General features: G+C 34.7%; 1 protein-coding gene across 1 annotated transcript in view; it reads right to left on the bottom strand.

The window, feature by feature from the left end:
• Window positions 1-11,747: 11,747 nt before the first annotated feature.
• LOC134846689 (zinc finger CCHC domain-containing protein 10-like) overlaps window positions 11,748-27,457 on the bottom strand; it is a 36,555-nt gene continuing 20,845 nt past the window's right edge. Inside the window, exon 3 of the mRNA XM_063864075.1 lies at window positions 11,748-11,984. Coding sequence (XP_063720145.1) covers window positions 11,748-11,984 — 237 coding nt within the window. The remainder of the gene's footprint in view (window positions 11,985-27,457) is intronic.

Below are 27,457 nucleotides of genomic sequence, written 5' to 3'. Positions count from 1 at the left end.
ATAAAATACATAAGAACTAAAACAAGCTTCGCGCTCCTGAGGAGCTCTATACTTTGTATAAGGGGATGCAGATCGCTACGCAAAGTTCAATTTATCGACAACTCCATAAGCGCTATTGTAGAGGAAGGACGGCTAAGATAAATTAACATTATGACGATGCATTTAATGCTGATTTATGACTTCATTGCTGATACAGATGCATTTTTGTATGGCCCTATCCAGCTTGTGCACTTACCGTAACTAAACGGAAGGGCCCCTTTTGTAATTTAGTTTTTTTTTAAATCATTCTACCGCGTTTGCGTCTATACTCGAGTGTTGGTAAATTCAAAATCTGAAGTGGTTTCGAGTAGCTCTATTTGCATATACCTGGAATAAGTTTCGTTGCGCGTCGCTGAACATTTTCAATCGTAATTTTGTCTTTTCAAGGTATGAATTCCATGCCTGATTTGATTACTCCAGATGCGTTCTTACAAAGGCTTTGTACAGGGTCGTTAGAATTTCAGAGGTCAGGTTTAAGAAACTTTTCCTGATTATCGCGACTATACTGTTTGCCACTTTCGTCTTTTTGTAGTCTTGTAGTCTTGAATCAACACTAACTCACAGATTTTTCTCTGATTCATCTTTGCTTAGTTGTTTTCCGCCATTTAAGGTATAGTTCCGTTCAGGTTGTTTCGTTCTCCCCGTTAGGGTGCGTGTATGAAATTTTGTCAGATTGAACAACATTAAACTGCTGGAAATTTGTAAGTTCCAGTCAGGTCAGATTGTAGTTTTTCCTCTTGAGTCTCATCAGTAATTGATCTGAATGTTTTGGCGTCATCTGCGTATAGCAAAAAAAGTATTGGTCCCAGGACAGATCCTTGTGTGACTCCGCTGACAACTGGTGCCCACTCCGAAAAGCTTTCGTTTACCACTACCCGTTGCCTCCTATTTGTTAAGAGTGCTGTGATCCAGCTTACAGTTTTCCCTTTGACCCCATATTTGGATATTGATTTCAATAATCTTTTATGGGGAACGCAATCATAAGCTTTTTGGAAGTCAATGTACAGCATGTCTACCTCAAAACCCTTGTCCAGTTCCGCAGTCTAGTCATCGAGCCCTTTTAATAACTGGAGAACCGTTGACCGACCTGGTGAGAAACCATACTGTTTGTCTGACAAGATGCTGTTTTGTCTCAAAAAGTCAAACAGGTGTCTTCTTATCACTTTTTCCATTTTTTTGCAACAGATTGATGTGAGGCTAATAGGTCTGTAATTGTTTGGGTCACTTTTTGCGTCTTTTTTCTGAATCGCTGTTTTATTTGCGCATTTCCAATCTTCAGGTATTTCTCCCTTATCCCAGGAGTTTTGCTTTGAAAAACACAGTAATTCACCTAATTCATATCGGCATTCTTTCAAAATCTTTGGGTGAGCATTGTCAGCTCCCATCGATTTGGTGGTGTCTGACGCTGCAAGTTCATGTAGTATTAACTCTATAGAAAGACAAGATCATCTGATATTCGCTGCTCTTGGAGATCCTTTAAATCCAAGCTGCCAGGTGTTTCTATGGTGAAAACTGAATTGAAGAAATCAGACAGGGCAGTCGCTTTCTCCTTTTTGGTCTTTGCCTTATTATTATCGCTAACTTTGAGTGCAGGTATCGTCTCAGTGGATTTATGTTTTTTTACATAGTTCCAAAACTTTTTAGGTTGCTGTTGTATGCTTTTTGATATATCTTCTTCATGTATTTGAACACAATTCCGTGTCAATTTCCTGACTTTTTTTGAGCCTTCGAGTTTTTTTAAATAATTTTCTAGTGTTTTATCTCTCGTGACATCTCTCCGAGTTTTTGTTTTTCACGAACTGCATCTCTCACTTCGGGTCTCATTGGCATTTTGTTTTTTTCCCGAATTTTAGTTTTAGGGATGAACTTCTTAACAGCACAATCAAGAATGAATTTAAAATTTTCCCAGTCTTGTTCCAGTGTTTGCGATTCTTCATGTTGGTGTTTCACGTAGCTCCCTTTGTTGTAATTCAGTCCCTCTTTACATCGCTTTGTTGTCCAGAGATCAATTTTTGCTTGGATTATTGTGTGATCACCCTTACCCAGCGGGGAGATGTATTCTATGCTAGTTGGTTCCAGGGTTTTGTCGGCTAGCATGAGATCTAGTAGTGATGGTTTGTTGTTTTTGGTCACACGCGTTGATCTATCAATGTGTTGATCGAGATAAGAATCTTTTACCGCTTCAATGAATTCGTGTTCCTTGCTATTCTTGTCATGGTTCGTGGTGATATATCGCTGTAACTCATGTCTCCTAGTACACTGTATCTAGAACGGTTGAATCTAATGCTTCCTCAGAAGTTGTTAAGGTTGTAGTTGTTTTCGGGGGTAGATGATGGGCTCCGATAGGTTGAAGCTATCATAACTTCTCTCTTTGTTAGCAGTAGATTGTATACTTGCAGTTCGTAAAATCCAGATTCATCGTTTATTTCCTCGTAATCGATGTCCTTTCGAATATAAAACAACATGCCTCTCTCCTTCTCGTTCGGATTCATGTTTTTTTGTTTAAATTTGTGGCAGTCGAGTTTGTGCCAAATTGGGTTCCACAAGATTGCAGCATTCTTGGGTTTTGCTTCAGTTAGGTCAATGATAGGTGGTAGAAGTTTTGCTTGTTGTAGTAGTACTTGTAGTTCAATGAATTTATCAGGCGTTAATGTGTCTACATTCCCGCACCAGAGCTCAAAATGTTCTCTGTTTCCGGCGTTGTTTTTTGCAAAACTTCTATCTCTCTTTTCTTTACTCTGATGATTTTGTTCCCTCTGACAATGTGTATGAAGTTCCCGGGTTCCTCTGCTGTTAAGTTGTTTGCCCGTTGCACTAGAAAACGAACATTTTCTCTCTCTTTCGTGCTCCTATCAAGAGTGACTCTTAGTTGTCTGATTTTGTCTTCGGCAAACTTCAGTTTTGTCAAATTTTTAATCATGAGTTCCGCGTCTTCCGGTGAGCCTAGAGTGGTTCTCAGTGGGCGGGGTTTTGCCTAGTCGGGTACAGTTTTAACTTTAGTTGGTTCAATTTCTATGCTAGAGCATAGTTGCTGGATTATTGACATGTCTTCATTATAACGTTTTTTTGAGTCCCTTGTCTGGCTTTCAGGGGCTTTGTGTATACTAAGATTCTTTTTCCTTCCTAAGTCTTCTTCTTCTTCCCGTTTTTGTTCTGCTCCAGCTTCCAAAATTATGTCTTTCAGGGGTTTGGTGACCAGAGGCTCTACTTTCCAGGCATTATCTTTCACTGCGCTTGATCCCATTGTTGGCTGTGATTTGGTTTTCTTTTCATTCATGAAGTAGTAGAAGTCCTCCATTAGACTCTTCACGGAATCAACCGTCTTATCCAGGTCGTTCCTCATTTTAGTTATCTCCGGATTCATTATTGGAGCGGTTGCACCCTTAATTAGGCTTTTTACTTCCGGTGTACACGTGTCACAACACCATATGCCCTTACTTTTAGACATGAATTCGTAAAATGCCGGTGGCACTTTTAAGCATTTTGCACATAATTGTTTGGCACAGTTATCGCATTCAATTACTTGATCCATTGGATCTCCGAATTTTTTTTTACAATCAACACAAATCCAGGCATCATCGGCCTGTGATTTGTTTATATTTCTCCTAGTACAGTTACTCATTTCTACAAACTTTACCTAGGCCGCTCCGAAACAACTAAGTTCCAGGTAGCTACCAAAGTAAAATCTATAAAAAAGATAATCTGAGCTTACATTTTCTTGTTTTTCTTCTTATTCTTCTTTTGAGGCCTGCTTCTCTTGGTCTTTCTTTCGCTTCTCTTCTTTGATTTTCTTTTTCTGAGCAGTGGACGATATTTCTTGACGAGTGAATCAAGGTTTGTGAACCGCTGAAGAATCGTTTCCAAAATCTTTATTTCCATGTTCGTTGAGGGATGTATTTTCCTGAGGTTTGATTGGTACCACCACTTTTTCTGTTTGCGACTTGAAATTAATTTCTTTCCGGCTGGTATTACTAGAGTATTCAATGTTCTCAATTCTGCAGAAATAAGTTTCGCGTTTTCCTTTTGGCAATAAATAATCGCCTTAACTCACCAGGTATGTTTTCTGAGGGTATTGATCAGATTCGAGACCTTACTGCTTTCTGATCTTTCAGTCTGTGTTTGGTAATTGTGTTGTTCAACACGTCGTGCCAAAGGATGATGTCTCTTGCTTTACGTAGTTTTCCCTTTTCTAAGAGAAAGTCAAGTTTCAAAACTTTGTGCATAGAGTTGGGGTTGAGACTCAATCCTTTCGATGCAAAGCTGATGCGGGATAACACTCTCTTCAAATCGTTTGGGGCTACTTCGGTTGCGGCTTTCAGGGAGCTGGCTCCGATTATAAATACCATTAACAGTCAACACTCTTCACCCACGAAGCTAGATGCTTGGGACTTGTTATTAAGGTTTTTCGATTCAGTCCTCTAGCTCAATTTATCTGAAATTACACGGTATGTGAATTTGAAACGGACAAATCTATTTAATAATTTTATCACAACAATTAAGCTCTTGAGCTTCATTTCAGCGGTATACCTGAACACAACAGTTTAAAATGGAGCGAGAAAATTTTTTTGTAGAACATGAAGCAAAACGTTTATGCGACTGTTGGACTCATTGGGCGTCAATCCAAGGAAATTTTTCGAAGGCTCGAAAGTTTTGAGGCAGATCTTCAGGGATCAAGGCAATTATTAGTAAAGTTTCGCAACGTGTATAAAAATGATAAATCATAAGCTCGTGCGTCTATGCTCTAAACTGTGAAACTAACTATTTGGGAAAACGTGGCCGGAAAAAGATCAATAGGAAAAGGAACAACGCTTACTGAAAAACAGACGAGAACTATTAGACCAATGAAATGACCTGAAAACTGTGAAAGTCCGAAAAAGTGTTTTATGCATGTGTCGGGAAACGGAAGTTTTCTTGTAAGTAAGTTGTGAATATCATAACTTGAACCAGTTTAGCAAAGATCATTGCTAATTTATGATGTCTGAGATTTGTCAACGCATTTGATAACTTTGAAAATCATGCAAACGCCTTGACAGGCGCGAGAAAACTTTACTTTATTTCATGTCAGATAAAGCTGACAAAAGGTGCGAAAATCTGAAGTCTGGGTAAAATTAAAATTTACCCAGATTGAGGACAGAAACGAAGCAACCCGGTAACATCATAATAATAGAAATCTCAGCGCAATCAGTTGGCTAATAAAACCTCCCTTGATAAACCTTTTCTAAACCAAATTTCTCTAATTATCTCATAAGTTTGCGCGAGATCAGCTTTAAGTGTATATTTGAAAGCATTTAGAGGTAATTCAAGTTTTCAGTTTAACTTACATTCAGCTCTTGTTCTACTCCGAGAAAGCACGTGTTGGGTTGATCCTACACTTGAAGAAGATATCAGTTATAAAAAAAAACTTACCATCAAAAAGTTCACGGGACTTGAGCGCAATTTTTCATAACATCAGAAGCAATTATAAACTGGACCGCAGACAAATTTTATTAAGTTTTTTTGATTTTCAATTCTGAAGATAATTTTTTCCTATCGGAAACATGGCTATTATATCGAATGAAGAGCTACTTTTAATTAAATACAACTGCTTTCGATCGGATCGTAGGCCAAAAATTGGTCAAGTATGGCATGTCTTATAATAGTGCGTCTGGATTTTTGAAAATAAAAAAGTTTCCTGTAATTTTTTTTGAAAATAAAATATAAAAAAATCTGTTATTTTCAAAGAAAGTGGTTCGAATCAAACTCAACAACCTTTGTTTAGCCGTATTATTTTTGATGTCCTTTAAAAAATTAAAAAACATAAGTCAATATTATTTCACTCCTTTCTGGAATATAGCAGTTACAATTTCGTTTAGAATCTTTTGGTTCTAGGCAACCATGTCTGAAAACTGACCAATCACAGACGATTATTTCAACATTCTCCCTCAAAAGGCACTTCCAAAGAGTTGCTTGCATATATGCGCCAAAGGAACACGTGGAAGTCCTTTTGTCAGAACATCCGCAACCATAACTGTAGTAGGAAGATATTTTAACATCATCTTAACAGAGCGAAATTGTTCTCGAACAAAATGTACTTTAATGTGGATATGTTTGCCTCTCGATCTTGAAGCTAATTCATGAACTACATAGATTGCCACTTGGTTGTCACTAAGCAAAATAGGTAGAGTACTTTTATAGATAACACAATACATGTTTCAGGAACAGAACTGCCTGAGCCGAAGCCGATAGAGCCATATATTCCAATTCACATGAAGATAATGATACCGAACGTTTTTTGGTAGTTCGACAAAATACCGGTGAGTCTGACTCATTTAATTTAATAAACTTGACAGATACAGATATTCTGGTCTTTACGTCGCTTGCACAATTGGCATCACTGTACGCAGAAACACCTGGATCATTATCATGTCGCGATTAAGAAAGGAAATAATTCAAGCCCTTTAAATAGCGTAGTACTCTTTTTGCTGCAATAAAATCTTTCACTGTTGGACTTTTGCACGCTTGAGAGAGTAATTTTACTGCGAAAGCAATATCCGGCCTAGTTGTTACAGCTAAATACAATAACGCCCCCACTAACTGCTGAAAAAGGGAACGATCTGTTAGACTTTTACCATCAGTTGCATTTTTAGATGTAACCATAGGTTCATAAACCGGTTTGCAATTTTGCATATTCCATTTTTCGATTAAATTTTTGACATATCTTTATGAGAAAGTATTATACGTTTTTCACCAACGAGAGTTTTTATTCCCAAGAACCATTCGGGAACGCACTTATCTTCAATACGAATCCGCTTACAAGATTGGCAATCCGCTCTTGCACTGAAATGTCTTCAACATCAAAAGTTATCATGTCATCAACATACACAGCAATGAAACTCTTTTTCCTAGGATGATAAAATAAACAGGAATCTACAGACCTTCTTAAGTAACCAAGTTCCAATAAATTTTTTGTTAGAAACTGAATCCAAGCTCGACTCGCTTGTTTTAAACCGTAAATACTTTTATTGATCTTGCATACATCTAGTTCACCAGACTCAAAACCACGAGGTTGTTCAACGAAAATTTCATCCTCTAAAGTAGAATTCAAAAAAGCTGTTTTGACATCAATTTGTCGCATTTTAAACCATGCTGTGCTGCATTGGCAAATAGGGAGCAAATAACTGTCACACTAATAGTAGGAGAAAAAATATCAGCATAATTTTGTCCATAAATTTGACAAAATTCCTTAGCCACATAACGTGCCCTATATCGTTGAATTGAACAATCGCTTTTGCGCTTTATACCAAAAACTCATTTGCCTTTCGTGAATGTATTTCCAGAAGTTAAAGCCACAAGATCCCATCTTTTATATTCTACAAGACTTTTGAATTCGTTTTGCATTGCAGCTTGCCAATTTTCAGCATCAGCTGACAAAATTTTATCCTCATAATTAAGTGTAACATTGCCATTGACGCTAGCAGCCATTGCAAAATTACTGTTTTCATCAGTAGAAAAATCCTAATCGTAGTGCCATGCAGGTCTTCGAGTTATCCGACCAGTCCTATTAGTTGTAGGTTTTCAAGTCCCAAAGCAGTAGAATGCTCTTCATCACTCACAGTTTGTTCTCTTAATTTAGATGATACAGAACGTTTTGGTAAAAAAATGTATCGAACTGTCAGGAGTGGGGGAAGTAATATTTTGCAGATTGTCTGCAGTTGGAGTGTGAGGAGAAGCTTCCACATAATTAAGTGGAACATTGCCATTGACGCTAGCAGCCATTGCAAAATTACAGTTTTCATCAGTAGAAAAATCATAATCGTAGTGCCATGCAGGTCTTCGAATCATCCGACCAGTCCCATTAGTTGAAGGAATGTCAAGTCCCAAAGCTGTAGAATGTTTTTCATTACTCACTGGTTGTTCTCTTGATTTGGATGATATAGAACGTTTTGGTAAAAAATGTATCGAACTGTCAGGAGTGGGGGAAGTAATATTTTGCAGATTGTCTGCAGTTGGAGTGTGAGGAGAAGACTCAATGGCATCAGATCAAATTCATCGTGAGTTGTGTAATTTTCACGTGTATCTAAGTAGATTGGAGTATCTTGAATCTCCATTTGCACACTATGAGGACTAGATGCTGAAGATACTCTTTGAGAAGTATCAATAGTTGTAGAGATAGCTCCTCTGTCGGTGATAACGGCTGTTCAAGAGTAGGCAAAACTTCTTTTGCATCAGTTGCATTTGTTTGAGCAATATTGACAGCCCCCACTGGATCATGGCCCGGAAAAGGCAAAACAATAGCAGGCCTTGATCCGTTATCGAGACCCGTAACCTGTTCTTCGTGAAAGGTCACATTTCGAGAGCGATAATTTTTTTTCACAAAATCATAAAAAATATATGCAGTACTTGAACTGTCATAACCAAAAAGAACTGCCTTTTTACCTTTGTGTAATACCTTGCGCTAGTGGGTTTCAATTTTTGATATACATAAGCAACCAAAAACGTTTGAATGATGAACAATTGGTTGCTTTCCAAAAATCTTTTCGTTAGGTGTTTTATCATAATTAATAGCAGACGTTAGTACACGATTTCTTGTGTATACTACAAAATCAACTGCCCTTACCCAGAAAGATTCTGGTAACTATGACGATAATAAAAGAGCCCGTACATTGTCAACAAACGTTCGCCAATAGCGCTCGGCTATACCATTTTGATGAGGAGAATAAGGACTAGTAAACTGCTGGGCAATGCTGTTATTCTTTTAAAAATTTTATAATTTGCGTGATATATACTTACCACCATTATCTGACCTGAGGGAAAATCCAGTTACATTACATGGTTGGACCACCGTATTAAGAAAAATTTTTAGTTTTGCTAACGAATCGTCTTTTGAAGCCATAAAATAAACTGTTGCATATCTTGAAAAATCGTCAAAAAAAGATATTGCATATTTGTTTCCATGCAATGATTCCGGAAAAGGTCAACAAGCGTCACTGTGAACTAGTTCAAATTTTCGTGTTGCCTTAACTTGAGGGTTCTTAGATATGTCAGACGTACATATCTTACATTCTGAACACGTAGTACACTAAACCGGAAGTAACCATGCCTTTTACTGCTTGATTTGCAGTTTTTTTTAATGTTTCACAATTTGCATGTGAAAACCTTGCATGCCCCTTAGCAATAGACAATGCCGTTATATTCGGCTCTTCTGCACTATATTTAAACCAAAAAAGGCCATCTCTTTCAATAAATTAAGCTTTTTTTTGTCCCGCATGTATGTGCGGATTTTGGTTAAAATCACTGTGTTTCCTTGCTTAACTAGAAGTGAAACTGATATCAAAAGAAATATGAAGCTCGGCACATACAATGCTCGCTGGAGATTAAACGTGTACTTAGCTTTATTACGATCGTAGAATGGGACGTAAACTTCTCCAACACCATGTACTCTCTGTTGCGTCCTATCCCCATTAGTAATAAACACCGCACTTCCGTCCCCTTCCAGCATAGAAAGCGTCTTGAGCCTCAATTTGTCTGGAATGAAATGGTTCGTGCATCCGCAGTCTATTACAATATCCATCGACCCATTAGAAGTTGCAGTTAGTACAAACCCAAACGGTACAAGCCTTTAGTACAAGCCTTGACGGTTGCTCGAATTTTGCTTGTTTACATGCTGCTTTGCATAGCACCTCTCAGTAGTGTGATTGATACGTCCGCACTTTGTACAGTTCAAAATTTTCTTGTTTCCTTGTTCAGTTCCTGCATTGTATCGTCCTCGGCCAGTTCTATGACTCGCTGGAGCCGTAATGGACGTAGAACTCGTATCTTGTTTGTTTGAGCTCCCCCCAAGTGATCGTTCAATCAGTCGCTCTTTCAATTGTAGATACGATATCTGCTAGAACTGTATTGCAGCTAATAACGAGTCGTATTCTTGTGGCAATGCTTTAAGAACTATGGCTTCTTCAGTTTATCGCTGATCTTTTCATCGCCAGAGTGTAGTTTGAACAAAATGTTGTCCACTTTATTTAGAATTTATATCATCGATTTACCGTTCTTCTTGAGTTCCAGAAACTCCTGTCAAAGCACAATGATTTGGCTTGTTCGATTATGCCCAAATGATTTTTGCAAGAATTTCCATATTTCGAATCCATTCCTGTTATTCTGAGCAGTGATCGTCTGCAAAGTAGCATCCTTGAGATGCATAATGATTTCCTGAAACAACTTCCTCTGAACAGCATCTCTGTTGGCTTTGCTAACTTTTTCAGATTCTACATCTAGGTTTTTATTTTCAATATAAGCTAGGAATCATTCACGACACACAAGAAAATTTTCGGGTTTTCCATTGAAATTGAGCAGATTATTTTGGTCGCCCCCAGCAAATAGTAAAAACACACTGAACTATGACGAATGAAATCATATGTTTACAGCAATTCCAAAACTAAAACCCAAATGTGATGGCTTTATTGTAAGTTGATAGTTCAAATTTCCTCGATTAAACTGGTGTAGTATTAAATCTAAAAACCAGTTGAGATGAATTTTTGATTTTAACATGCATTGAAAAAAATCATCTAGGTCAGAAAATCTATTCGACACCGCTGATACAGGTATACTTGATTTGATCTTTGTTACAAAAATTAGTCATTAACTGATATTCGAAAAATTGACGATCAAAGCAATGCCGCGAAATTGTCAAATCGTTACCCTATAAGAATGAATTACAAAATTGAATCGTCATGCCTGCATAAACGTGATTATGTCAATCAGTACAAACTAAGCTATTGCAAAGTAGATTAAAAATATTGAAATCAGCCAATTTTTGAAAAGCCGTTTCATACTTATTGCTGGTCAAATCCCAATGTTATTGTTGACCATTGATACCAATGGTTGGTAACTTTCTAGCCAGAACTATATCACAAAGCAACAAACAAAGAGCATCTTTACCACCTTGGATTAGTCAATGAACATCCCATATCAGAAAATGTTTGAAAACGGCTCAGAAAAAACATGATGGGTCTCCCAAAAAAAAAACAAAAAACTTTAGAATTAACAACAGAAGGGCTTGCTGAAAAAGATAAAATAGCATTTGAGCAAATACTAGCAACGGAAAAGCGTACCGGAATTTTTAAAAAATATTTCAGGGCTTTTCGGAGTGAACACGTGGACAAATCATGTCTAAAAGCGAATAGAGTCTTATTTATGATAAAATGAAACACATCAAATTTGCACTGGAAAGTATAAATGAACCAATAAAAAATCAATGGTACTCCCAGTAGTACTATATGCAAGTCCCTGTCTCGACTTAAACAATTCTGTGATGTCACAATTTGAAATCAAACAGTAAAGGGCTGTTAATTGGATTTTGAACACAAATGCTTCATACAAAGAAAAATTAAGACAGCTCCAACTTCTGCCTTTGCCGATGTATAAACAATTGAACAACTTGTTATTATTTGCGAAAATTATACTGCATTTGCTTGATATCTATAGTTATCCAGATCTCTCCAGCATACCTATAACTGGTAAAGAGATCATTGAAAAAAAATGCGAATAGAATATTTTATATCAAACAACTCGTCCTAGGACTGATTTAAGTCACTGGGTTAGTTTGAAATGTGACCTAATCAAGCTGCTTTGGAAGAATATTAAGCTTTATGACGAAAGAAACAAATGCAGATTGAAGCTTGCATGTGACTGCGCGATGTACAACTGCAAAAGTCTTTTGGTGATCTGAAACGAGTTCATTGACTACTACTACTACTACTACTACTACTACTACTACTACTACTACTATTACAACAACTACTACTCTTACTACTACTACTACTCCTACTACTACTACTACTACTACTACTACTACTACTACTACTACTACTACTACTACTACTACTACTACTACTACTACTACTACTACTACTACTACTACTACTACTGCTACTGCTACCAGCAATTACTACTTCTACTAATTTTAATAAAAACTAAATTCAACGTTCGAATTATCATAGTTATTGTAAAAAACTTACAAAGAGATGTGATCTGTTTGATGTTTGTGCCTGTTTGTCGGCGCCCTTTTGAGGGATTCTAGAGACACGTCTGTAGAATGGGTGTTCGATGATTCGCCACTTGACCTCCTTAGCTTGGGTGATATGGTTTCTTGTCAACGTTTCTTAGATTTTGTATTTTGCTTCAAAATGAATTTTAAACAACTTTTTTCTTTTTCTAAAAATTCCTCAATTTTTTCTTCATCCAACCTTATTATTCTTGGTTATTTTTTAATCCCTCTGTGTCCAGTGCAATTTTTTATATATATATTTCTCCACCGCGCCATCAGGACAAGGAAAAAAAATAACAAGTGTACCAGTAAAAAACGTCTAAAACATTCCGGAATCTTTAATTGGACTAGTTGTGATTGTTGTTCTAATTGGTATTAAATCAATAGTGTGAATGTAACTCTTAGCGATACTAGAAAGATCCAATACTTTCAATGTCCGGTATGTGTTAAAAAAAAATGTGTCAAAAAAATTAACAATTAGTATTGCTTCTGTGCTAGATAATTAAGTAAAAACAACCATTTCCATTGTTCGAGTGTTCAAGAGAATATCTAAGGACTCGCGTTTTCCATTGATTGAACGTGTTTTGAAAACAATGAACAATTTGACAATGCAGAAAAAGTTACTGATTGGCTGGTTTTTTGACGTTTTTTTGGTTTTTTTTCTGTAGAACAACCCAACGAAGTGCTCGTAAACAAGCAACATCTATGAGCTCTATATTGAACAAAAAACAAGAAGCCGATACTGTTTAACTGCCTAAAATCTTTTCAAAAGGTCCAGCGTCTTCCAGGGAGATCTCGAGTAGAGAGTAAAGCTAATCAACAAAAGTTCGATGATTGAAACATTACAATAGGAACAAAGCAGGAAGCTTCAGATGACAAGATTGCACATGATTCGACTTTTATCTAGATGAAATTGGTATCTTAGCACCCAAAAATGGCTGATTTAAGCGCCCCCAACACGGAAAACATCAATAAATTTGTTGTAAGTGAGTTAGAACTTGTTTCCCAAGTTTTGAAGACCTTACTTTTGAAGCAAACGACAATGCAGCGCTCAATTTCTTGAAATCGCTCACTAAGGTTCTAAACCTTATGGAGAAGGTAAAGTATCCGAACCTTTCCGAGCGTTCTTTTTTTGGAGCTAAATTTTTCGAGCTTATAAAAACAGACGGAGGTTTGCAACCGATTGGCATCGGCAACACGTTCAGACGCACTACCTCTAATTACGTGTGAAGCAACGTTTTTGGGAGTTTTTCAAGTAGGTTGCGGTACTAAAAGTTGAGCTAATAATGCTGTGTACTCCTTCAAAAACTTGTGATGACAAACCGAAAAGCTAAGTCGTACTTAACTAAGATTACAATAATGCATTTAATGCGCTTAATAGAGAAACTATGCTTAGTCACGTTATTTTGAACAGCTCGGAGTTGTACAAGTATACTAAAAACTCCTACAGTAAACCGAGTTATTTTTTAACGGAATATCAATCATTTTGTCGGAGGATGGAACACAACAAGATGACCCGGAGGTTTCCTCGCTGTTTCCTGAAACAATACGGGCGCTGGTGAAAAGGCTTGAACCCAAAATATACGTTTAGTGCTTAGATGATGGAATTTTAGCTGACGATTATATCCTTGTGCTCCGAGAACTTTAAAACATACTGAAAATGGCCAAAAAGTATAATAATGCAAAAAAATATGAGTTCTGTTTTCTAGGACCAACCGAAAGTACGCAGTAATATACAATAGTATCAAATCCAAGAATGAGCTTGTAATCTTGGGCTACACGGTAAGCAGTTTTTGTCACAAAGAACTGCTAAAAAAAAATAGCTGAGTTTTTTGATACAACATGGTTTCAAACTCCTATAAAGTTGCTTTAACTTACTGAGACTTCTATATCTTTTGCAAAAGAGTGCCTGTTTTTTTTAAAGAGAATTTTGGGAAAATTTGATCGAAACTTTGACAAGTTTTTCTCCAAACTCACAAATGAGAAAATGAGAAAATGAATAATAACCAATTTTCCAAACAAGCAGTTCTTCCGGTATTGTGGCTAGGTGTATCTTCCACTCGCCTACTAGTACTACTCGCTTTTCTAGCCACAGCAGCAGGAGCGCAAGATATCTTAAGTGAAGTTTTCAATTTAGAACACAAGGATGGAATAAAAAATGATGGAACAAATTTTTTGTTTGATGCAGCTGAATGTGAAGTATCTCCAGAAAACAAAACTCAAAAAAATTGACGGATCTGTTTGTTAATATTGAAACTTCTCAAACAATTTGGAAACTAGATCCAACTGACGTTAAAAGATTCAGCGCATACCAGGATTGTTCGGACCGCAATGGTTGAATATCATACCCTGAAAAAGATTAAAATTCCCAAATCAGCTGCATGGAATTGCAATTGGACTCTGCCTAGTTTCAGAAATTGTTCAAAAAACAAGATGCGTTTGCAGTAAAAATATAATCGAAGATGGATGGCTTGGCCGATAGTGGCTGAAAAAACAGGGATATTCGATTCTTGAGGCGTTCATGTTTGAATGTTCTGAAAAAGCAAGTTTTCGCTACCACTAACATTCCTTCTGCTTTGGAGCCACGACACCTTCACAGGACAGATCAAAAACGACCACATGGTTTGACGCTTTTCCCATGGGCTGTTAGTAAGCAACTCCTGTGTGATAAAAATGTAGTTGACATTCTAGCCCCATGGAGATTAAGCGAAGGCTAAGTTTGTAACCGCGGAATTGCGGCGGGCGACGCGGAAGATAGCAAATCTGACAAATTTAGACCTTTAATTAACTTTAAATTTTTTTGAGTTGTTCTCCGTTTTCTTCTGTGAAGCTGTTATTTTTCTCAATCTGGTTGGCCTAATTTTCAGCCATCTGACTTTTTTTCTTCTATTCCTATTATACTTCGCTTTTTCATATCTAGAAAAAGCCAAGGATTTCGACTGGAATATTTTTAGAGCGTTTTTGACGGTAAACTCAACAATTGGTACTTGACGGTTGATATGATATTTGTGACCTTCTGATTACTGAAAAAAAAAACAAGAAGTTTCAACAATCATTTGTGGAGAGTGTTCTTTACATAACTTTCACGAATTGAAAATCAATTGAACTGTAAATTTCCATGTATACCTGAGTCATTCATAAATGCATTCATATGTATGAGCGCAGAGTTTTTGTTTTTTAAATCAAATTAAGTCCTTTTCCTGAAAACAAAACTGAAGAAAAATCTGAGAAAACTCTATAAAAATTTTCACTGCGTTTATTACCCTTGAAAATCAAAGAATAAAATTTAAATTTTTTTTTGTATTTTCATGGAACAAACTAACGGAAAAATATCAAATAACATATGACAATAAATTGAATGGAAACAACTTTGCTAATTGTCATCTAAATTTCAAATTAACAAAGCCAACATTTCCATAAGCTACCGCTGTTTTGTCTTTAAGGTACTGTGTATGAAAACACATCTTAAGTCTGAACTGAATTGCCTTTCTTAGAAGTTGAAGCGTTCGCGATAAAACTATTTTTCAAAATTTTGTTTTCAAATGGTAGAGCTTTCATACAAAATAATTTTCAAAAACTTATACGCTGGTAATAAGTTTTTCCAGTCTTTCCAAAAATGGTTTGGACTTTTCCAACCTGGTGAAAGCCTAAACTACAAAAATTTATACTTTGTTCAAATCTAAAGAAGAAGAATCGTATTTAAGCCGGTTACAGCAAGATTTCACAGCCCCATTCAATTGTTTTCCAGGTGAAACTGTTAAATTATTTGTTATTCCATCGAGTTAGACTACCTGATAACCTCCCTGACCTTCTGTTAACCTCCGTGACTGTAGAGGTGGCGCTTTCATTAGCAGCAACCTGGTGTTCAAAGCTAACAGTTTTTTGTTGGATTGTTTTTTTTTCAATACCACGTGGCGTTTTTTCAGTATACCTTTGAACTCCTGTTGAAAATTTTAAGTTTGATCACTTGCATCTCTTGAAGTTTTTTTTCAATTTTATAATTTTTGGTACAATTTAATCAATTTGTTTTTTTTTATGAATTTTATTTGTTTTACTGAATATAACGAACTCAGTTTTTCCACATCCTTTTTAACAAATTATTTTGAATATCTTGATAAATTTTTTTCATTAATGATCGAGTTGGTTTAGAGCTGCTTCTAAATTTTCGTTATCAACAAGGAGCTTTGTTTCATCTGCGTTCTGAATGACTCAGCAATATGTTGGTATTTGTTGGTTCAGATCATTAATGTACATGCTGATAATAGGTGATTCAAGGACTGTAACTTGTGGAACACCTTGAAAAAGGTTAATCCAATCTTATTCAAAGTTTTTAATTAATATTTTTTGCTGCCTGCTACTCTTACAAAATTTTCAATCAGATCAGTCAAACTTTTTGAGAAACAAAAATTTTCAAGTTTATTCTTTCAAAATAGTTATTGATGCAGTCAAATGCGTGTGAGAGTTAAAAAATGAAATAAGGCAGCATCACTTTTGTCAATATCAATATATTTTTGAAGTGATTCAGTACAGTATAACAGTGCATTTTTTGTTGAATATATGGTTTAGTTTTAAGTATACGACAATCCTTCATAAAGTATTCGTTCATCTGCTTTTGTAGAAATTGTTTTCCAGCGCTTTTGATCAGTTCTCCGGGTTTTGAATAATTTTTGATAAACGAATAAACTTATAGTTGTTTTTTTTGGGCTGGTATTTCACAGGGGGTTTTCCGTGATCGAGTTTCTCAGTTCACTCTTGCATTCTAAAGATGTAAAAAATTTAAAATTTAAAAAATTATGATTAGGTATTTTAGTTTGAGTGTATATAGAAGGTGCTCAAGAACTTCTTAGATTGGTTTGATTGGTTTTAATAAACTTCCTAATTTTGAAAATTTTTAATTTTGAAGTTCAATTTATAGCTTCGTTTTTACATGTCCGAAAGAACCTTGGAGCAGGAATGTTTAATGAAAGTCTTTGTTGAACTTTTTGTTTCATTGATAACTTTGCGCTGTTGGCCAATTCTCAGGTTTTTATAAGCGAGTAATCTTCTTGTTGTGTTTTTGGTGGTGCATAAATTGAATACGTTGCACTACATTTTCGTTAAAGTTTTGAAATTTTTTTTTTCGGGATCTGGTTCTTTTTCAAAGAGTTTCAACCAAATTTTCCAATTCAATAAAAAAAGCTTCTCCTGTGTATAGCTTGTTTCATCATAGGTTGTACGTTTATAACATGACCTCATTTTTGGCTATTGTATCGGTTACAATTAAAACAGCAGGAAAATCAGAACTTGCTTGATGTAGAACAGCAGAACTTGTTTGATGTATTAAATCCGGAGCTGTCACCCATTATGTATTCAATTAGGATCATTGATGGGTTTCTAAAGCTTTTATTCATAATTTCAATGGCAGTAAAATTGTTTCTAGTGACTCTTTTTAATCTTTAATTAGAAAAATTGAACAAAATTCAACTAATTGAGTTAATTTTTTACTCAAGGTTTAACGTATTCAATTGATTCAGAAAATTTTTCAAGAACACTAAAAATTATTGGATTTGTTTGGATTATAAGCCAAATTGATAAAAAAAATTGAGTCTTGATTATTCACTTGATAAAAAACCATCTCGCCCCACATATTTTCATACGTTTCACCAAATGTATTTAGATGAGGTCTCAATTTGGATTCAATTTTTTAGGTATCAGGTATCAATCATATCAGACCAAATGCAACAAAAGTTTTTAGTATTTAAAAACCATATTTTTTTGTTGTTTATTTCACTGAAGGAAGTTTCGCATAAACCATATATTGTATCATGGCCGAGTGCTTTGACTAGATTTTTTAGTTCTGCTCTTTCGTTGCATATACTTCGGCAGTTGAGGTGTAAGTTTTTCAAGTTACATTTTGACATTTTCAAGTTAGACATCATTTTATTTTTTTGGATAGTTGGTTGCATTACACCATTGTCCTAGATTAGTATGCACATCTCCTGATAACATCATCAATTATGATTGGAAAATGATCTTGTTTTTTGTTTTATAGCTGAAAGGTGAGGCAACTACTTTTATATAATTTGATATGGCAGCCAATGGAGGTATAATTGATATTTTTCTGACCTGATAGAACGCATAAAAGAGAATAACCCTTAAAAAACATAATTTTCAAGATGATAATTGTTAAAGCTTTCAGTCAGACTAAAACTGACATTTAATAATGTCAGAAGGACAAAAAAGCGATCGAATCAATTCTATCAGTCTTAACAAGTAGAATTATCACTTTTAGCCGCGCATGTAACTATAACACTGAGTGGGTAAATTTGTTTCTTTTCTAAAACTGAATTGATTGTATGGGCGACGAAAATATTCTGTCAAGAATCATAAAAACTAGGTTAAGATTGGTTTCGAGGAAGATTGTTCGTTAGTGACAAATCTAATTTCTGTAGAAATTTTGTTTAAAAAATTGTTACACATTCTAAGAGTGATGTCAAATTGTTAAAGTTTTAAGGAAAATTGTTGCAAGGGACATTGTTAAAGATTCAAAACATATATAAAATACGATGTCCGTCTGACGAAGTAGAAAATCATAATTGACAGTTGCAATTGTTGTGATCAGATCAAGTAAAGAAGAAACTGTTTGTTTTTATTGCCAATTAGCCTTCAAAAAGACATGTCAAAAATGAGATTGGGCGGATTGTTAAATAGGAGATTCGAGATGGGCAATTAGTCAAAAATTATACGATTGCAAAATTTTTTACAACTAAATTGTTCTTTTTTTTTCATTGGTTCTGCAATTTTATCTTTTCGTTTGGCTAGTTGAATGGGTGGATACTGTGACCATTCTAATGAACTTGATGAATAATTCTGTCCAGTCCAGTTTTTGGTCTGAATTATCAAGAAGAAAGTGTCAATTACTTTCAACAGATCAAACTTAAAGCAAGCAACAAATTTTTTTAAGACAACTGGCCTACAAAACACTAAGTGCAATGTAGGCTAAAATCGACTGTTGCTTGATTTTAGCTGTCAATTTTTTTGTGCTGCCAATTTGGGGGATATTTCAGTTGTTCTCTTATTTGCAATATGTTTCTATAGCACAACTCAATCGTCTATTTTTTGTGGTACTAAAAGTTGAACGGCTCGATGGTGTAACCAGTCAACCGCACTTTCTAACTCAATGGTGCGAGGCTGACGGCGTAAAGATTCATGATCAAAAGAATCACTTGATTTGATCAGATCAAACGAGGAGCAAGAGTCATGGCCTTGAAAAGCATTTAGTGCAAAATAAAATTCTGTCGATTGTTAAATACGAGGTTGAAACTGGGCAAAGAAATAATTTTATTATAATTGCGATGTGTTTTTACGATCTAGTTTGATAATTTTTTCATTGGTTATCTTCATTTTTAACCAATGAAGATTTGTTAAATACTTGGATGGATACTGTGACCATTCTAATGAACTTGATGAATAATTCTGTCCAGTCCAATTTTTGGTCTGAATTATCAAGAAGAAAGTGTCAATTACTTTCAACAGATCAAATTTAAAGCAAGCAACAAATTTTTTTAAGACAACTGGCCTACAAAGCACTAAGTGCAATGTAGGCTAAAATTGACTGAAATATAAGAAAATCGAATTGAGCATTGAATTAATTTCTTTACGAAAGAGTGATGTTTTACTGTCTAACTCAATTGTTTTTCTAATGGTACTGTCATATTAGCAATAATTTTGCTCGGAAGAATAGCTGGGTACTGTGAGCAATCCAAAACGCTTTCTGAAGTACTGATGCACAGGGGATGGTATAGAGATTCATAATTATTAGAGTCCATCGATTTGAACAGATCAAGCAGAAAGCTAGCAACTACTTGTTGGTTTTTGATATTTGACCTTCAAAATGACTATGTGCAAGGTTGGGTAGATTCGGAGAAGGATTGAGTTGAAACGTTAGTATTTTTTTAATAAGATTGCAACATGGTTTTTCAGCTTAATTTATTTGTTTTTTAAAAGTTACTGTCAAAATTGTCAAAATTTTTCGTTGTAGTGCAGCTAGATGATATGAGCATTCAAACGTGTTTTCTAAAGCATTGAAGACCGTGTAATGGTATCAAAGTTCAGAATGAATAAAGTAAATTACCCTAAGCAGTAAACAAAAAGCAAGCACCATAATTTTATACGTCAATTAGCCTTCAGAAGGATTTTTTGCAAAACGAGCTGGAGACTAAGTGCAATGTAGGCTAAAATCAACTGTTGCTTGCTTTTAGCTGTCAATTTTTTTGTGCTGTCAATTTGGGGGATACTTCAGTTGTTCTCTTTTTGCATTATGTTTCTATAGCACAACTCAATCGTCTGTTTTTTGTGGTACTATAAATTGAACGGCTCGCTGATGTAAACAGTCAACCGCGCTTTCTAACTCAATGGTGCGCGGCTGACGGCGTAGAGATTCATGATCAAAAGAATCATTTGACTTGATCAGATCAAACGTGGAGCAAGAGTCATGGCCTTGAAAAGCATTTAGTGCAAAATAAAATTCTGTCGATTGTTAAATACGTGGTTGAAACTGGGCAAAGAATTAATTTTAATATAATCGCGATGTGTTTTTACGGCCTAGTTTGATAATTTTTTCATTGGTTGTCCTCATTTTTAACGTTTTTTTGCTTTTTAGAACGGCTGGTTAATGTAAGCATACAAAAACGCTTTTTTAAATAATAGTGCCCGTATGATGAATAAAAACTCTCGCCCCACATTTTTTCATACGTTTCACCAAACTTATTTAGATGAGGTCTCAATTTGGATTCAATTTTTTAGGTATAAATCATATCAGACCTTCAACTTTCGACTTAAAAATGATTACTTTTTGCTATCACGTCAAAATGCAACAAAAATTTTTAGTATTTAAAACCCATATATTTTTTGTTGTTTATTTCACTGAAGGAAGTTTCGCATAAACCATATATTGTATCATGGCCTAGTGCTTTGACTAGATTTTTTAGTTCTGCTCTTTCGTTGCATATACTTCGGCAGTTGAGGTGTAAGTTTTTCAAGTTACATTTTGACATTTTCAAGTTATACATCATTTTATATTTTGGGTAGTTGGTTATATTCACACCATTGTCCTAGATTAGTATGCACATCTCCTGACAACATCATCAATTATGGTAGTAAAATGATCTTGTTTTTTGTTTTATAGCTGAAAGGTGAGGCAACTACTTTTATATAATTTGATATGGCAGCCAATGGAGGTATAATTGATATTTTTCTGACCTGATAGAACGCATAAAAGAGAATAACCCTTAAAAAACATAATTTTCAAGATGATAATTGTTAAAGCTTTCAGTCAGACTAAAACTGACATTTAATAATGTCAGAAGGACAAAAAAGCGATCGAATCAATTCTATCAGTCTTAACAAGTAGAATTATCACTTTTAGCCGCGCATGTAACTATAACACTGAGTGGGTAAATTTGTTTCTTTTCTAAAACTGAATTGATTGTATGGGCGACGAAAATATTCTGTCAAGAATCATAAAAACTAGGTTAAGATTGGTTTCGAGGAAGATTGTTCGTTAGTGACAAATCTAATTTCTGTAGAAATTTTGTTTAAAAAATTGTTACACATTCTAAGAGTGATGTCAAATTGTTAAAGTTTTAAGGAAAATTGTTGCAAGGGACATTGTTAAAGATTCAAAACATATATAAAATACGATGTCCGTCTGACGAAGTAGAAAATCATAATTGACAGTTGCAATTGTTGTGATCAGATCAAGTAAAGAAGAAACTGTTTGTTTTTATTGCCAATTAGCCTTCAAAAAGACATGTCAAAAATGAGATTGGGCGGATTGTTAAATAGGAGGTTCGAGATGGGCAATTAGTCGAAAATTATACGATTGCAAAATTTTTTACAATTAAATTGTTCTTTTTTTTTCATTGGTTCTGCAATTTTATCTTTTCGTTTGGCTAGTTGAATGGGTGGATACTGTGACCATTCTAATGAACTTGATGAATAATTCTGTCCAGTCCAGTTTTTGGTCTGAATTATCCAGAAGAAAGTGTCAATTACTTTCAACAGATCAAACTTAAAGCAAGCAACAATTTTTTTTAAGACAACTGGCCTACAAAGCACTAAGTGCAATGTAGGCTAAAATTGACTGAATTATAAGAAAATCGAAATGAGCATTGAATTAATTTCTTTACAAAAGAGTGATGTTTTTACTGTCTAACTCAATTGTTTTTTCTAATGGTACTGTCATATTAGCAATAATTTTGCTCGGAAGAACAGCTGGGTACTGTGAGCAATCCAAAACGCTTTCTGAAGTACTGATGTAAAGGTGATGGTATAGAGATTCATAATTAATAGAGTCCATTGATTTGAACAGATCAAGCAGAAAGCTAGCGACTACTTGTTGTTTTTTGATACTTGGACTTCAAAATGACTATGTGCAAGGTTGGGTAGGTTCGGAGGAGGTTTGATTCGGAACGTCAGTATTTTTTTTATAAGATTGCAACATAGTTTTACAGCTTAACTCGTTTGTTTTTTAAAAGTTACTGTCAAAATTGTCAAAATTTTTCGTAGTATTGCAGCTTTCGTAGTAGCGTGTGATGGTATCAAAGTTCAGAATGAATAAAGTAAATTACCCTAAGCAGAACAAACAAAAAGCAAGCACCATAATTTTATACGTCAATTAGCCTTCAGAAGGATTTATTGTAAAACGAGCCGGAGACGAATGTTGAACCTGATGTTCAATTTGGGGGATATTTCAGTTGTTCTCTTTTTTGCATTATGTTTCTATAGCACAACTCAATCGTCTGTTTTTTGTGGTACTATAAACTGAACGGCTCGCTGGTGTGAACAGTCAACCGCGCCTTCTAACTCAATGGTGCGCGGCTGACGGCGTAAATATTCATAATCAAAAGAATCATTTGATTTGATCAGATCAAACGACGAGCAAGACTCATGGCCTGGAAAAGCATTTAGTGCAAAATAAAATTCTGTCGATTGTTAAATACGTGGTTGAAACTGGGCGAAGAGTTATTTTTATTATAATTGCGATGTGTTTTTACGGCCTAGTTTGATAATTTTTTCATTGGTTATCTTCATTTTTAACGTTTTTTTTGCTTTTTAGAACGGCTGGCTACAAAAACGCTTATTTAAATAATAGTTTCCGTATGATGCATAAAAACTTCATAATCAACATAAACACTTGAGGTGAACAGATCAAACGAAGAGCAAGCAAAAAAAAGAGGTTTGAATTGGGCAATTAATCAGTTTTTATACGATTGCAACATGTTCTTACAGCGTATCTCAATTGTCTTTTTTTCAAGGGTACAGGAAATTATCAGTTTTTGCCCAGTTGAGGGTTGGACACTCTGAGCATTCAAATGAGATTATTGAGCCGTTTTGTCCAGTCCGGTTGATGGTGTAAAAAATTAAGAATAGAAGAGTCAAGAAGCAAGCAACTTATTTTTTTAGTCAACTGGCCTTCAAATCGAAATGACTAAGTACAAAATAGGATAGAATCAATTGATGAATAATAGGCTCGAACTGGGCATTTAATTAATTTATTTATGATTGAAACTTGTTTTTACAGCATAACTCAAACGTTTTTTGAAGGTTCTATCAATGCAAATAATTTTTGCTTAGTTGAAAAGCCGGATACTGCGAGCACTCAAAAGTAATTTCTACAATAATATTGTACGGGTCATAGTGTAAAGCTTTTTGAATAAAAGAACCAACGGCTTCAAACTAATCAAAAAAAGAACACTAAACTCAATTTTTCTGTCAATTGCCTCCAAAAATAATTAATGCAAAACGAGCTAGATTCAATGGTTCAATAGGTGGTTCAAAATGGCAATGAGTCAATTTTGAAGTGATTGTAACTTATGTTTAAGGCCTAACTTGTTTTTGTTCCAATGGTTCTGTCGTTTGTACGATTTTTGTTTGCTTAGTTGAAAAGCTGAATACGAGCACTCAAAAGTGTTTTCTACAGTAGTCGTGTACATCTGATAGTGTAGATCTTTTCGGATAATAAAACCAATTGCTTTGAACATATCAAGCAAAGAACAATTAATTTGTTTCTATTGTCAACTGCCTCCAGAGAGACTTTATGCGAAACGATACAGAATCAATAGGAGGTTCAAAATGGGCAATGAGTCAATTTTCAAGTAATTTTATTAATTTTTCAAGGCCTAGTTCGTTTTTGCAATTAATTTAATTTTATTTTTAGTTGCCGACAAAAGGACTTCTAAACTAGTGCTACATGCTTTCAGAGGTAAGTCAATTGTTTTTTCAAAAGTGAAAGTAGGTCAGTGTTTTGCTCAAAAGACCGGCTTGACACTGTGAGCAATCAAAACGTTTTCTAAAAAATGGTTCCGACTGATGTTATTGAGATTCAAAATTAATAAAGTAAAGAATATATTCAAAAGCTTTGAAAATATTCAGCAAAAAGCCATCAATTTCTTTTTTATTGGCAATTGGACTTCAAATGGTTTTATTGCAAAATGAAGAACAGTTTATTAGTTGCTACTGACTTGTTCATCAGTTGTTTTTGCGGATTCTCTCACATTTGTCATTAGTTGTTAAGTAGAACGGTTGGGTACTGTGAGCATTCAAATGCGCTTTTCAAATTAATAGTGTCGGCCGCAACATGTTTTTACAACTTTAATGAATTGTTTTTTTTTCTACATTTTACTGTCAATCTTGTCATTATTTTGCTTACAAGAATAGCAGGGCAATGTGAACATTCAAAATCGCTTTCAATGATGATTTGACTGTTGATTGTAACGTCTATGGTGGAAAAGGAGTATTGTTTTTTTTGTTTGGTGTTGTAATTGTTGGATGGATAGGAGAGATAACTTGTTTTGTCGTTATAGGTAGTATTTTGACGAATTCTTCGCTTACAAAAAATGATAGGGTTTGGATATCTTGTTGTATTAAAACTCTAATTCAGTTGACAGTTTCTTGTTTGCTTTTAAATTTTGAATTTAAACTATTGTTTCTTGTCCCTTCGTTGAGTCTTGCATTCTAATTTAAAAGTGTGGTATCAGTTGTGAATGGAGTTGCTCTTAAACAGTCTTTGTGTACTGAAAGTTGAGAAAAAAATTTTTTCGCTTCTTACTATTGCGTGTCGAGATGTTTGTGTTGTGAATAGATAAAATATTTCATTTGTTTTTAAAATGGAAACATATCTTTAAATGATGGAGAAAATCATTTGTTAAGGTTGATATTGCGCTTTGTGAGTTTTGATGTTGATTATTTTCAATATAATTTATCAAAATTCTAAATCTAATTCGATTTGATCTGTTTTTATTCGGTGAAGTGGTTTTTTTGATGATTGTGGTGTTAAGATTCGAATTAAAAAAATGCCGTAATGTGAAGTGAATTTTCTGATACCTGATAGGCAGTGCTCTAGTACTTGTCTGCTACTTTTTACTTTAAGGAAGTCTTATTTACTTGGGCAATTTCATTTTGTAACAATTTTATGATTAGGTTACGACAAAATTGTACTTGTCCTCTTACGGGATCTTTTTTTTCGTGTTGAATCTTTTTTTTTGCGGTATTACAGTTAATGTGTAATTTTCAAAACGTCGTATTGGTTCATTCCAATTGTCGAGTCTTACTGGTTTGCGAATATATGAATTTATTATTGTGCGTTTGCTTTTTGTATGATGCTGTCATGCACTCTGATTCTGAAAATATCTTTGGTTTTCCACTGTTTTAATTATTGCGGGTTAAATCTCGAAAGTTTTGAAGTTTTTTTCATTGTTGTTGAGTCAGATTCCGAAACTGATTTTTCTTTTTTGTTGCTTTTTTGATCCGATGTATCCCAATTTTTGTTCAGGCGGTGTATTTCCGTAAAAAATTTGTTCCTTTTCAATTAAAACATTTATGGATTTTTTTTGTTATTTGATTCCTAAACTCTTTTTTGACATAAGCGTTCGATTGATTGGCGCAAAACCAAGGGTTAAACTTTTTGTTTCCTAAACTGTTATCCCTTACAATTTTTGTGAGGTTATTCTTTTCCTGAGGAATAGATTGTCCTGAATGGGCAGATAGGAGAGAGAGTATATCGGTTCGTTAGAATGATTTGATACTTTCTCACGTGGTTAAGTTCTATAAGAATTTTATCTTATTTAGGGATTCAATTTGAGCTCAAGGTTCGGAGAATAGTGAGAATAGTAAATCAGTCCACAAGGCACAAGTATATTTAAAACACAAGTAAAATGTTAGATGCTATTTTAATTCTTACTAGTTTAAAGATATGTTTTAGCTTGGATCAAGGAAGAGAAGGGGCTCAGGTGAAGGATGAGTAACCGAAGTTCTTCTCTTTTTATCTTAATTAAAATGGTGAGTTTTTGAAAAAATTTTATATATTTCTGGGTAATTTGTAATGGTTGGACAGTAAATCGACGTTTGAGGTCTTTAGAAACTAGTATTAGGAGGTGAGGGAAACAAAATTGTTTAAATGATCCAAGGGAAGCCTTGTTGATCAAATATTGGAAATGTTTGTAATTGAAATTAAGTTTAATTTGTTAAAGATCCAAGGTATTACAAAATCCAAGGGTTCATTTCTTTGATCACAAAATGTGATGGGGTTTAGGTATCTTGTTGGTTTAGATATCTAGTTCAGTTAAGAGTTTCTTGTATGCTTATATAACTTGAATTTAAACTGTTGTTGCTTGTCTTTTCATTGAATTTTTCAATAGATTTTCAAAATTATAAATTTTTAAAGGTTTTTGCAGATTTTGTTTTTAATAAAAGACTGGTCTAAATTGGTTTGGTATTCGTATTTTTATATTTCTATAATTTTTTAAAGTATAAAAATTTTAAGGTTTTTGCAGAATTTTTAGATTAAATGGCTGGTCTAATTTGGTTTGGTATTCCTATTGGTATTCCTTATTTCATAGCTTGTGAATGTATCTTACAGTTTCAAGTATTGTAATTTGTATTAGTGAGCGAAAACTTACTGCATTGGCGGTTTTGTAGAGAAATTATTGTTGCAAACTGCTTTTTCGTTTCAAGATCTAGAAGCTTGGTCCGCTGTTCGGGTTTTGACCTGGTGTAAGCTTGATTGCTAATTTGAATTGATTAGACTTATTGAGAAGTGGATGTAAGTTCACTAACTTTTCAATACTGCTTAACATTTTTATTTGTGTTTTCGATCTCATTTCTATTTTGTTTTTGCTAAATCTAAATTTGTAGAGGTCCGTTCAAGACTCTTGGTCGCACAGGATGAGTTTATGTCCGGGGTGGCTCACTCATAGAGCAATTTCAGATTAAGGTCACCGTCTGTTCGTCACCGTCATCTTTTTTTCGGCCGGATAGATTCGTACAACTTCTTAGTTTAATACCAATCTTAGTCTGATTCTTATATCTCCTAGTCTCAATAGATCTAGTGTATACTGGTATTTGCGAAGCTTGATATCA

The sequence above is a fragment of the Symsagittifera roscoffensis genome, chromosome 5, assembly GCF_963678635.1.
Source record: "Symsagittifera roscoffensis chromosome 5, txSymRosc1.1, whole genome shotgun sequence".
Taxonomy (NCBI): Eukaryota; Metazoa; Xenacoelomorpha; order Acoela; family Convolutidae; genus Symsagittifera; species Symsagittifera roscoffensis.
This window is presented reverse-complemented; position numbering and strand designations above follow the sequence as displayed.